Here is an 11947-nt window from a genome sequence, read left to right on the forward strand (position 1 = left end):
CCCAAGGGGATAAATATGCGCCAGACCTTGCAAGGGACCTTGTCAGATCAGCCAGTGACCATGGTACAGTCTGCTGTTGTCAAAGCCTCTCCCAGCGTACAGGCTGCTCTGAGCACAGAGGTCACTCTTCTCTTGCATGCTGTTTTCCATCATCATTAACACCTGCATGCTTTTCTCCAAGGAAAAGTATTTTCTGTATCCCAGCCCTGTATTCTCATGTGTTCTCTGTACAAGTTCTCTGTATTTCACACAGAGCAACAATCTCAGAAAAAAATCAATTTCCATGAACTTTCTGGTTTATTGCTTTCAATACAAACCTCTCCTCTGGTTTTGTTTGGGTTTTAGTTTTTTCCCTACTAAGAGGTCACCTGCTGGGATGCTGGAAACCCTGGAAGGAAACACAAGAGTGGGATGATGAGAAGATGTGCCCAAACACAAGCCCAGGCACGTGCACCCTTCATGTTCAAAGCCATCTGCCAACCTCCTTTGGCTCAGAACGAGCCATCGAGGCTGAGCCGCTGGTGCCCTGCTCAAGGCAAGGACAGCAACAGACTAATCTCGAGGCAGAAGACAGTGATGGCTGGAGGTGGGACACCTTTCAGCACAGCTGGCATGTAGCACATCCACCAGCTTGACTTGATGTTAGCACTGTTATTTTAGAGAGACATACCTGTGCTATACAAGTTACTTTCCCATGAGCGGGCAAACACAGCCATATCACTCAAGAGCAGCTGTAGGCTCTTGGACATCTCCATACCCAGCCATTGTGCAGCTGCAGTAAGCCCCGTTCACCAGCACTGCTCATAGATGGGTGTCAAGGACAATTTTTATGAGATATCAAAAAGCCTAATTATTTTTCATCAGAGTAAAAGCAAGAACAACATGTCTTCACAGCCAAGCAAAAATAGACGCTAAAGGTCATTAGCGTATTTCCACTTTAATCATCCTGAACTGTGAAAGATTGCAGAACTTGTGGCTAAAATTTCAAGTCTTTAGCTACAGTAATTAGAAATGGTTGTAATTCCCCGACTCTGTAACTCAGGCTCAAGAACAAAACTTCATCTCAAAGCAGCTCTGACATGATAGTATCTGCTACTGCGACAGCTCGCAGAAGAATGCTTCATTCTCTGAGTTTCTCGCATGTGTGAAGCAGCAGCCTCAGCTGCAGAGCACTCCCAGCTGCTTTGCCTCCAAAATAAAACTTTAATTTTAGCCTAAGCGCTTATTCAGGATCTGTGAGTATTGCAGCTGAGTAATCACACCCATTGACAGCACCATCAAACCTGCAGCCGATGCAGCTCCAGTGCAGGAGATGGTCTGTACCATGATCATCACCTTCCATCCAGGAGCAAGCAGAGGAACTCTGCCAGGGCTCAAAAGCACCGAGGTTAAAGCTGGATTTTGTGTAGATGAAGGGAGAAACTCTTACAGCAAAGCACAATTGCCAAGGCTCAGTTTCCAGCGACTGGGGATTTGCTATTGGAATATCTGCCCATTTGATTGACACTGTACAACCAACTCCGTGCTCACAACCATCATCACCTCCACACTAGCGGGAAAGGTTTGACAGCACCCGAGCTACCGCAGCTCGCTGCCTCCCCAGCAGCCCTGCCCCAGCCTCGAGCTGCCCCATCACCAAACCAGTACATTTGCTATCCCAGCAGAAAAGCAACTGGGTTAAAACCAAGGGGTTCTCCAGCAAAGCAGTGAACGGAGTTATCTCCTCCACAGGAACCAGAGGGCGCGGGAGGCAGGCACCGCTCCTGCGCCCACCCGCCCGGTGCTACCTGTGCTGCGCCGGGCTCAGCCTGCAGGAGGGTTTCGGTTGTTGCTAGGCTGCACCGAGCTGACTCGTATTTTTATCACACGCCTGTTTATTCCTGTGGCAGATACAGCGAACAGCAATGAGAGCATCCTCAAAATGCCTGGTACGCTCCCGGCTGGGTCCATTTTCTCACCAGACCCAAAGATTCTTGGCCATCGGCATCCGCGCTTACCACCCAACAGCCCCTTCCCGCTCCCCCAGAGGTACAGCAGGAAAGTGTGACCCACCAGAGAGGCCCTTGGCTGAGCAGAGCATCTAAACCCACACTGCAAACAAGTTCTTTGTTATTCCAGATAGATTTAAAGTCATTTTGAAAAGACTATCAATAGTAATTTCAAAGCTATTTCTTAATGGCTTAATGCAGCTGATGTGCAGCAGCCAGTGTGCTAACCCATTCCCACTTCACCAGGAAACATCCCCCTACAACTCAGCCCTTATTTTTGCACCCCTGGCATTTACCAGCACAGCACTGTACAGCTGCAGGTCCCTCCTCAGCGTATTAACACTCCCCCTGAGAGGGAACACAACCTGGGGCAGCGCAGACCAGTGAAGAGGCAAGACCAGCCGTGGTGCCTGGTGAAGACAAAGCAACATATGGGCTGTTCAACCCAAAGGGATGACACTTATTATCTGCGACTCAGCATTTGTGCCTCCCTGACACCGAGTGACCTCCTGCTCCTGCGGAAGCTTTCAAAACTGAGTGTTTTACAGCTGCACATTTAGCTTTGGAAGGTCTCCTGGAGTGACTGACTTAGGACGCTGAAGCTCCAGTGTGGCCTCTGTTTCTCTGCCACTCCTACATCACTTAAGCATCAGCATAGAGCTGGAGACTAAAGCCCAGCCGGGTGCTGACAGGCACCTTCCCACCCAAGAGGAATGGCACTCGTGCCACCAGCCTCGCTGAAGCAGGCATTGCCAGTCACTGGCACACAGGGCCAGGGCTCAGCACACGAGGCTGGTGTTCCAGCGAGCAGCTGGCTCTGCTGCCCCATCCTTCCCTCTCGCTGCCTGATGGCTTCAGTATCTATCCCAGAGCGGCCCCCAACTTGGAATGGCTCTTAATAACCCACAACGGAACTAAAAGGGAACCACGGAAGAGTAAAATCAGCAGAACATTAACCGAAATTGGGTGCTTCTAATTGACTTCTAATTAACTTTACATCATCTGCACCTTCTGGTGCCCTGGCTCAGCCCTAACTCGTTTATTAGAGGCATTATGTGTTTCTAAGAAGGATCTGTTGGGTGTTTTCACACACACACAACTAACCCTCTTTTAACAACAACATTGAACCACAAGGATTGCAGTACAAAATTCTGCCACATTTGTGATGAAAAGACATCAGCCAAGAACAAGCTTTAAGTAATGAATAGGAATCATTTCTTCCTCCAGACAAGCCAACGCATGAATTTCCTGTATCTGTGAAAGCTGAGCAAAAACCTCTGAGAATCAAGAGGAGCCGGTAAGAAAGCTGATGCTCTGGAGAGCCAAGGGCAGCACCAACAGCAGCTCAAGCCTGTTCCCTGAGCCTCCTCGCAGGGACTTGCTGCTGCTGCGCCTGTTTGCAACCTCCTGCTCACCTGAAACTGCCCACACGGCTGAGGAAGCCACAGCTCACCTCTGCGATGTGGACTCCTGTTGGCCACCTTCCCTCCCCGCCAAGCACCAGCCACCATCAGCTGTGGTTTCCCTCTGTTGTGACTGGGGCAGCATTTACTGCCTCCCAATTAGTCTCAACACAGCTACTAAACCAAAACTGGGTGACAAACTGCTTGCCCTCATCCTGGACATGCAGCGAACAGTCTTAAGCAAGCTTTCAGCCAGCAGGTGCCTTCTCCCATAAATAAAAGCAGGTTTTGACTTCAGAGAAGCTCTTTGGAGCTGGCAGGAACAGCAGAGAGTCACAGACACAGAGCGTTACTGCAACTGCAGAGCAGCAAATGAGATCCTGCTGCCTCATGCACCATCAGGCAAGTTCAGGTGCCAGAAATTTAACAGCCAAAAGAGATGGGCAGATGCAGGAAGAGCTCCTCTGTTTCCTGCTACCAGGTCTCAGGGCATTTGGGAAAGTTACATCTGGACTAGAGGAGAGGGCTCACACAGTCACCAGCAGCACTGCTTTAATGTGAATGCATTCCTATCAGACGGTCAGGAGTCAGCCTAGTATTTTGCTGCACGCTGTCTTAAGGCTGCAGCAAAGTACGACCTGAGAAATGAATGTAAAGTCAGGGAAGAAACGCTCTTCCTGTAAAAGCTTCTGGAGCCGGCAGGAGCACGGTGGAGAGATGTGGGAAGGCAGCTCCAGAGGCAGCCTGGGAGGAGGCTCCTGCACCCACGGCAGCGAGAAGACGTCACATCACACAGGCAGAGGGAGCAGGGGACTGCAGAAGGGAAACTGAGGAGCAGCAGCCTGGAGCTGCACCACCATGGGGCTTAAAACCCAGCAGTTTGGTACGATCTTTGCTCTGTAACAGCTCCTGTACATAGCTTAAGGGCTTACTGACACACAGGATGTCCCCTCCGGTCAGGCCATGCTGCCAGGCTGCAGCCTCGCAGGAAGGGCAGCTCCTGGATCAAGCAGTCAGCTCAGAGACCCAGCACTGCCCTAACACCAGTACAGGCTCCCCAGGTCACACTGGTCTCACTGGAGTGCTCTGCAAAGCTCCCCCCAGACTTACAGGCTGAGGGGCTGGTGATCACAACTTCAGTGGCACCTGAAGGAGCAGCAGCAGCAGCTCCCTGGAACACAGGATTTGCCACCCTTTTCAGCCAGAAGCCCCATTTGTAACATTCACAGCATTTGTGTGCAGTTCCCTATTCACTGATGCAAAGGCTTTTGGCACGTGGCTCCCACAGCTATCCCAAGGCCCAAAACCATAACCCCCCCCATGAATTAGCCTTACATGAAAGGCCTGCCTTAATTTCAGAAGCCATGTTGTCCCTTAGAAGCCTCCACTACACAGCCCCTGCACTGCACAAGCCGTAACCAACCTCTCTCCCACGACTGCATGGGTGCAGGGCTCTCACCCACTGCTGCAGCACCCGAAAGGTGCCTCCTCCCTGCTCTGACCCAGCAAGGGCTGCAGCAGCGCGCTCGGAGCTTCTGCAATCGCCAGCATCACCGGCCCAGCTGTGATTTCTGCCACTGCAGGCGCGGGCAGCTGCCGTGGTGCCTCCCAGCCCCGGGATGCTGCGGGTCTAGTACTGGTGTCCCCATGTGCTGGAGGAAGGAGCACGATCAACCCTTGATGCTGGGGGTCAGCGGAAGCCCCCGCGGCTGAGCGGCCAGCACGGAGGTGACCGCAGCAGCGCTGCTCACTGACACCCCCGGGGCTGCTGGAGACCCCAGCGTTACCCGGGACCGGGTGCGCTCCGGGAGCAGGGTGTTCCCTCCCAGCGCAGCACCTCGGCATTTCCCTGCCTTCCTCTCCCAGTCCTGCCGGAGCGAAGGGGCCCCTCCGCCCCTGACCTGTGCGCTGCTGCCCGGGACCTCAACCAGCCCGTGTCCCCCCGGAGCCCTCCTCCTGCCCCGCAGCGCAGGTGCTCTCTGGACCGCGCTCTCCGGACGCGGTACCCACAGGACACGTCTCCTGTCTCCCTTTAGCCCCCGACCCTGCCCCGGCAGGAACACGGTGCCGCACACAGGCCGGGTGCTGCGGGGGTCACCCCGTCCGCACGCCCCGCTTCCCTCGGCCGAACCGCCAGAGAAGGGACCGGGAGGGGCGCGGGCAGAGAACGGGGCTGCTCCGAGCGGCCCCACCGCAAACCGGACCGTGGGTACGGCCACCCGCCCACCCGGGGCTGCCCGGCCCCGGCCCCGCGCACCTGCAGCCGCTGGAGGTAGGAGGCCGGCGCGTAGCCCGTCTCGCCGGAGCCGGCGCGGGTGACGAGCCACCAGTGCTGGTTGCTGCGCTCCAGCAGCAGGAACGTCTCTCCGGCGGCGAAGGGCAGCGAGTTGGGCTCGGCCGAGCGGAAGCTGTACAGGGCCCGGTACATGGCGGCGGCGGCACCGGCACCGGCTACCCCGGCGCGGCGCGGACCGGAGCGGAGCGGCCCGGACCGGCGGGACCCGCCCCCCCCTCCGCGGACACGCCCCCCGCGTCACCGCCGCGCCACGCCCCCAACTGGCCAACACGTACCGCCCCCTGCCGGCGCGGCGGAGCGGCCCGCAGCGAGGCCACGCCCCCCGCTGGTACGTCACACCCCCGCCACGCCCTGTCCGCGCCACGGCTGTCGCCCCCGCCCGGCAGGGGGCAGCAGCGGCTTTGCCAAGGCCTGTGGGGACAGGCCAAGGGGAATGGCTTTAACCTGCCAGAGGGGAGACTGAGATGGGCTCTTGGGCAGAAGCTCTTCCCTGTGAGGGTGCTGAGGCGCTGGCACAGGGTGCCCAGAGAAGCTGTGGCTGCCCCATCCCTGGCAGTGTTCAAGGCCAGGTTGGACACAGGGGCTTGGAGCAACCTGCTCTACTGGAAGGTGTCCCTGCCCGTGGCAGGGGTTGGAGCTGGATGAGCTTTAAGGTCCCTTCAACACAAACCAGTCTGGTATTCTGTGATTCTATGAATTGCAAGCTCCGGGTGATGTATCCTGGCCAGGAGCAGCACTGAACAAGCTGCATCACTGCTGCATCATTGCCGGGTGATTTCTGAAGCCTGGGACACCAGACAATATCACCCCTTTCCCGCGCACCCGAGGGGACCAGGATCCCCAGGAGTGCTCGAGGGGCTCGGTGTGTGCACGGCAGCCTCTGCCAAAGCTCCAACAGCTCCATTCCCCCCCTCCCCGCCTCGCTCCAGGGCCGCGGAGGGAAGCGTTGCACAACAGCATCATGAGTGAAGCACCAACTCGCCAGCTCCACGTACACTGACACAACTGACAGCGCCTGGTCGTCAACACGTTGCAAAACAGCCGCGAGATCGATCCTTCTACTTTTAGGTGTACAAATATTATTGTGCTTCCACCGGTCCTCTCTGGGCAAAAAGCCACTCGGGGCGCGATGTGATGGGGCTGCCGCGGACCAGAGGCGCCTCCGCCATGCACCGGGAACGAGACATGCGGGGCAAGGGGCTGAGCTCACCCCGGCCGGGGTCGGGCGGCTGCGCCGGACGGCGGGGAGTGGGACACACGCCTGGGTCAGACCCTCCCCCCCATCGCTTCCAGATCTCTCACCCCTCCAGCTCCATCTGCGCCCCAGAACCCGCGCTGCGGCCCAGGGGAGCTCTGCGAGGCGGAGACAAACCCTGCCGCTGCCCCTTGCCGGGACACGGTGCCCCCAAACACACCAGTGAGGGGCTACTCAGCCCATGGCCGCTCCCTGCGGATCCCAGTGCACGGGGGAGCGGTGGCGGCTCCGGGACCCGCTCTGCTCCACCTGCCCGGCGCCGACGCGCCCGCGGGGCTCCTTGCGCAACCCGCGGGGCTGGCGGGGGCTCGGGCCCCTCCCGCGGCGGGGAAGGAGCGGCCGGTCCCTGCCAAAGCTGCGCTTCCTGGAAACCGAGAAGACAGAAGGTCGGGAGGGTTGAGGTGCAGCGGCGGGTGAGCGGGGGGATGCTGCCGGCGGGACTGGGGCACTGCAAGGGAAGGGGAGCAGCACGCAGCCCAGCCTGCCCCGCCGCTCCATTCGGGCAAACAAGCTCTTTGGCTTCACTCGGCAGCGCCCTGTTCTTCATTAACTCCGCGGTCACAGCCTGACCTGGAGAGCCCCCGGCCAGCCCGCGCCTTCTCGGCACCGGCAGCACGGCACGGCCCGAGGCTGCCCCAGCGCCGCCCTTTGCTGCCCACACTGGCCATGGGGCAGGGGGACAGGGACGTATCCCCGCAGCACCCCGCGCCTGAGGGGTGCCCTGGGAGGGAGGGTTGCACCAGGCCTGGCGGGCAGGTGAGGGGTGTCGGGATGGGGATCCCGCTGGAGCGGGGTGCTCGGCATGGCGGGGTCTGGCTCCAGGCACCCCACTGGGTATAGGGGGGTTTGCTTTGCCCTCACACGGGCTGCGAGGGAAGGACGGGCCAGAGGCGGCTGCAGGAGGCCCCTTGGCCAATCTCATTTCCATACAATTCAGGGAAGGCGGCTCCCCGCCGGGACAGCAGCCATTCCCGGTCCCCTCTGCCCTGCCCTGGCTCCAGGCTGGGGCACCGCTGCAGCGTGGCCAAGTGACAGCACAGGACACCCGGCTCCACAGGGAGCCCCCGTGTCCCCAGCAGGGCCGGGGGCAGCGGGACGTGCTCGATGCTGAGCACTCCGCAGCGCCAGGGCCATGGGGTGAGCGGGGCATGCTGCCCTCCCTTGGGCAGGGGTCACAGTGACACTGGGCCGCTGCCCTGCGTGGATGCTGCTGCCCGGGCACGGGGAAATGTTTTGCTCTTACTCCATAAAAGCCACGTTTCTGTCCCTCCCCGCTGGCAGGGGCCCAGCTCAGGGAAGGAATCCAGCGGCTCCTCAAGAGGCAGCAGCCCAGGATGGGGACAGAGGTGTCCTCTGCTCTGGGGGGTCCACGGGCTGTCCCTTGCCTCTTATTGCTCCTGCCCTGCCCAGCCCCAGTGAGAGGTGGGGGCCACCTATCGAAACGCCCCGGCAGGTCCCCAGCGCCCGCTCAGCCGCGGTCCACAGCGCCATCAAAGCGGAGGTCCATCCACCAGGGAAGCCGGCGCCGGCCACAGGAATGCGTTTCATCTCTGGCCAGCCGAGCCGTGGCGATTCCCGGCAGCCACCCCGGTTTGGGGCTGGAAGGGACCAGTTTACATAAGATGAGCTCCCCGCGAGCCTGGGGCCGAAGGGAAGGGGGTCTGTGGGCAACCGGGGGCCAGGGCCCAGCCAGGCTGGACCAGGCGCTGCCGCTCGCCCTGGAGAGCCCCCGGGGCAGGGTCAGGCCCCGCTGCAGCCGCCCTGGGCGATGGCCTCGCCGGGCCGGGCTGGCAGGAAAAGGTGGGTCCTGTCCGAACGTCAGGAAGCGGGCAGGGAGGAGACCAGACACAGGGGAGCCACAGGACGTGCGTGTCCTGCACGGAGCAGCGGCCGCAGAGGGGGGTTTCCGTCCGCCCGCTCGGCTGCCCCTGCCCGGTGCCACAGGCAGGGCGCAGGGAGGAGCAGAGCTGCGGGAGCCGCGCTCGGGGCAACACGCAGCGGGGGCAGGTTTCGTGTGGGAACCTCTCTGCAGAGGCAGAGGCACCAGCTCCCGCGGCTCCGGAGCCTGCCCGAGGTTTTCTCTCTGAGGAGCTGCCTCATCCCCACCGCGCTGCCAGCCCTGGGCAGGGACATCACCTCCCTGCGCCCAGGCTCAGCCTGGTGCCACCCGCAGCGGCAGCAGAGCAGGAGCAGCAAAGCCCTCGAGCCTCTCCCCAGCCCGGCCGCCGCTTTCCCGTTACTCCATCGCTCCATGCCCTGGCAGAGGGGCAGCCCCCGGCCCGGCAGCAGCCACACACCCCTCCTCAGGCCCGGGACCTGCTGGTCCCAGCGCTGCGCTCCGAGGCGCAGTGGCAATGGACAGCGTGGCCGCTGGCAGCTCCCACCCAGCGTGCCCCAGGCTGGCAGTTACACAACTGCCTTTGCCCACACACAAGGAATTGCTCAGAGGGATTTGTGCAGAGCAGCTTGGAAGGAAAACAAACCTGCTCCTGAGCTTCATGAGATAAGGTGTTATTCAGAGGGACTTGCCTGGGTCGCCCCCTCTTTAACCCCTGAGGACACGGCCTGGGCTGGGTGACCCATGGTTTACACCAACGTGTGGGCAACAGAGAATTTTCCTCCTGACATTTTGCTCTCACAGCTTTTATAGCAACTGTCAGAGAAGGTCATCCCTGTCTCGCTGCCTCCTCGCCCTGCTGCAGGCCCGGGAAGCTCCCAACCACAGTGTGCTGCTCTGCGGCGACGGCACCGCCTTAGCTAATCCTTGGGCCAATATTGGCAAAAGGATTGTAGCAGCGCAGGCCAGGGGCCGGGTTTGTGCCCTGCACTCCTACAGCAGCACCAGCTCCACCTGGGGATTAACATGATTATATAGTAATATAAATATTATTGAAGTCCCCTCCTCTGGAGAGGGGCTTTGGACAAGGGCCTGTAGGGACAGGACAAGGGGAATGGCTTTAACCTGCCAGAGGGGAGATTGAGATGAGCTCTGAGGCAGAAGCTCTTCCCTGTGAGGGTGCTGAGGCGCTGGCACAGGGTGCCCAGAGAAGCTGTGGCTGCCCCATCCCTGGCAGTGTTCAAGGCCAGGTTGGACACAGGGGCTTGGAGCAACCTGCTCTAGTGGAAGGTGTCCCTGCCCGTGGCAGGGGCTTGGGACTGGATGAGCTTTGTCTGTACCTGTATCTGCACCCCCAAGTGCTCTGGGCTGGCTGCTGACACTGCACCAGCCTGGGGCAGGTCTAGGCCCAAGCTTACACCGCTGGCAGCATTTCTGAGTAGGCAGGTCCCTGGCTGCAGGCAGCAGACAAAGAGGACTTGTTCTGGAGGCAGCTTGCATCAGAGCAAATGCGATTGTTCTCATCGGATTATTATGAATTCCTTCTGGAGCTCCTACGTAACAAGTACATTAGAGGACTTTATCCCTGCTAATTTCAGACTACAAAGTCAAACCGTGTATCTGATGAATCTGCACAAGCTCATTCAAAGGCAGCACCAGTGACAGGCTCCTGTTAGCTCATTAGCAGAGGGCATCGTGCCCCGGGCAGGACAACCAAAAGCTAACCCTACCTCAAGCACCTGCAGCCCCTCACCCTGCACTGGGCACCCGAGTCCCACAGCTCGGGGGCAGCAGGCAGGGAGCACTGCCCAGAGCACTTGGCAAGTGACAGTGCCAAGAACAAAGAGAACCAGGGGTGGCTGCAGCCAGTGCCAGGAACAGCGATGGGGCACCCAGAACCGGAGACTCAAACAGCAGCAAGAAGGATCAGCAAACCCACCTGATGGGGAAACCCCCCCTGTGCAAAATAACCCTTTAATTTTGACATCAATTTGTGCCCAAACGCTATGGAACAAACAAAAAAAGCAACCAAACACTAACGCTCTAAGAGCAAAGGTAGAGAAACCTCTTCACAAGTGCAAGAGCACAGGACGGTGATTGGAGAGACTTTGATCGGGAGAACTCGATAGCAGCAGCCGGGGAATACGAAACTGAAGCTGCAGCTGCCCGGGGGGGTCCCTTCCCGCTGCGGACCTGCAGTGCTCCCATTGCATCCCGCTCTCCAGAGCACAGCAGGAGAAGCTCCAGCCCCACCAGGCACCAGCGAACCATCAACCAGCTGCTCCTGCTCCATCCTGGGCACCTGAACAGGCAACAACATCCCCACACGCTCCTCAGCTCCTCCAGACCCTGTTTTCTTACTCACCTCACAATGGGAGGAGGCATTTATCCGTAGTTGGATAAATACATGTTCCTTTTAGAAGAGCGCATGCTTTGGTGTTACTGTTACTTCAGTTACTCACTGTCCTCTCACTTTCCGACACTTCCTTCCTGTCCATCTGTCCCAAGGAAGGCATTAAGTGGCTCGGGACCTTCCAACTCTGCCCCAGTACTGCTACTGCAGCTAATCCTGGACGAGTTTTACACATACTTTAGCTCAGCTTAGATGAAAAAATGCCAATAGCTGTCTAGAAACAGGTTACACAGAGTGAGAGCCTGAAACACGAGTCATAGAGTGGTTTGGGTTGAAGGGACCTTAAAGCTCACCCAGTTCCAAGCCCCTGCCACGGGCAGGGACACCTTCCACTAGAGCAGGTTGCTCCAAGCCCCTGTGTCCAACCTGGCCTTGAACACTGCCAGGGATGGGGCAGCCACAGCTTTTCTGGGCACCCTGTGCCTGGGTCAGGAGGTTGTTGGGAGATGTTTTAAGAGATAAGTTCTCACTCATCAGTTGTACCACTACGGTTGGGACCCGGAAGGTCTCTCATCCACCCTCCTGTGCTGGGTCTGTCACATCCTTCCGCATCCACGCAGGCCCTGCTGCCTTGGCCTCCCCGCAAAGGGCCGGTGCTCGCTGGCTCTGCTGGTCCTGCTGCTCCTCACCACGACAGGATGCCTGGAGCACAGGTGCAGGGCAGCCTTGCTGGTTAACTGCTGCTTTAGCATCGCAGCATCAGAAAGAGCCAAGCTCCATCTCCTCCTCAGTCACCAGCAACAACGGAAGCATCA

The 11947-nt window shown here is 58.9% G+C and overlaps 1 protein-coding gene across 2 annotated transcripts in view; it reads right to left on the reverse strand.

Annotated features, from left to right (window-relative positions):
• NCKIPSD (NCK interacting protein with SH3 domain) overlaps positions 1–5906 on the reverse strand; it is a 38044-nt gene extending 32138 nt beyond the window's left edge. Inside the window, exon 1 of one of the 2 annotated variants that reach the window (XM_030501413.1) lies at positions 5649–5906. In XM_030501413.1, the coding sequence (XP_030357273.1) occupies positions 5649–5819 (171 nt within the window). In that variant the 5' untranslated portion in view covers positions 5820–5906. The remainder of the gene's footprint in view (positions 1–5648) is intronic. The other variant, XM_030501414.1, reaches the window with a different exon arrangement.
• Between the last annotated feature and the right edge of the window lie 6041 nt (positions 5907–11947).

Source organism: Strigops habroptila, chromosome 11 (genome assembly GCF_004027225.2).
Source record: "Strigops habroptila isolate Jane chromosome 11, bStrHab1.2.pri, whole genome shotgun sequence".
NCBI classification, from domain to species: domain Eukaryota; kingdom Metazoa; phylum Chordata; class Aves; order Psittaciformes; family Psittacidae; genus Strigops; species Strigops habroptila.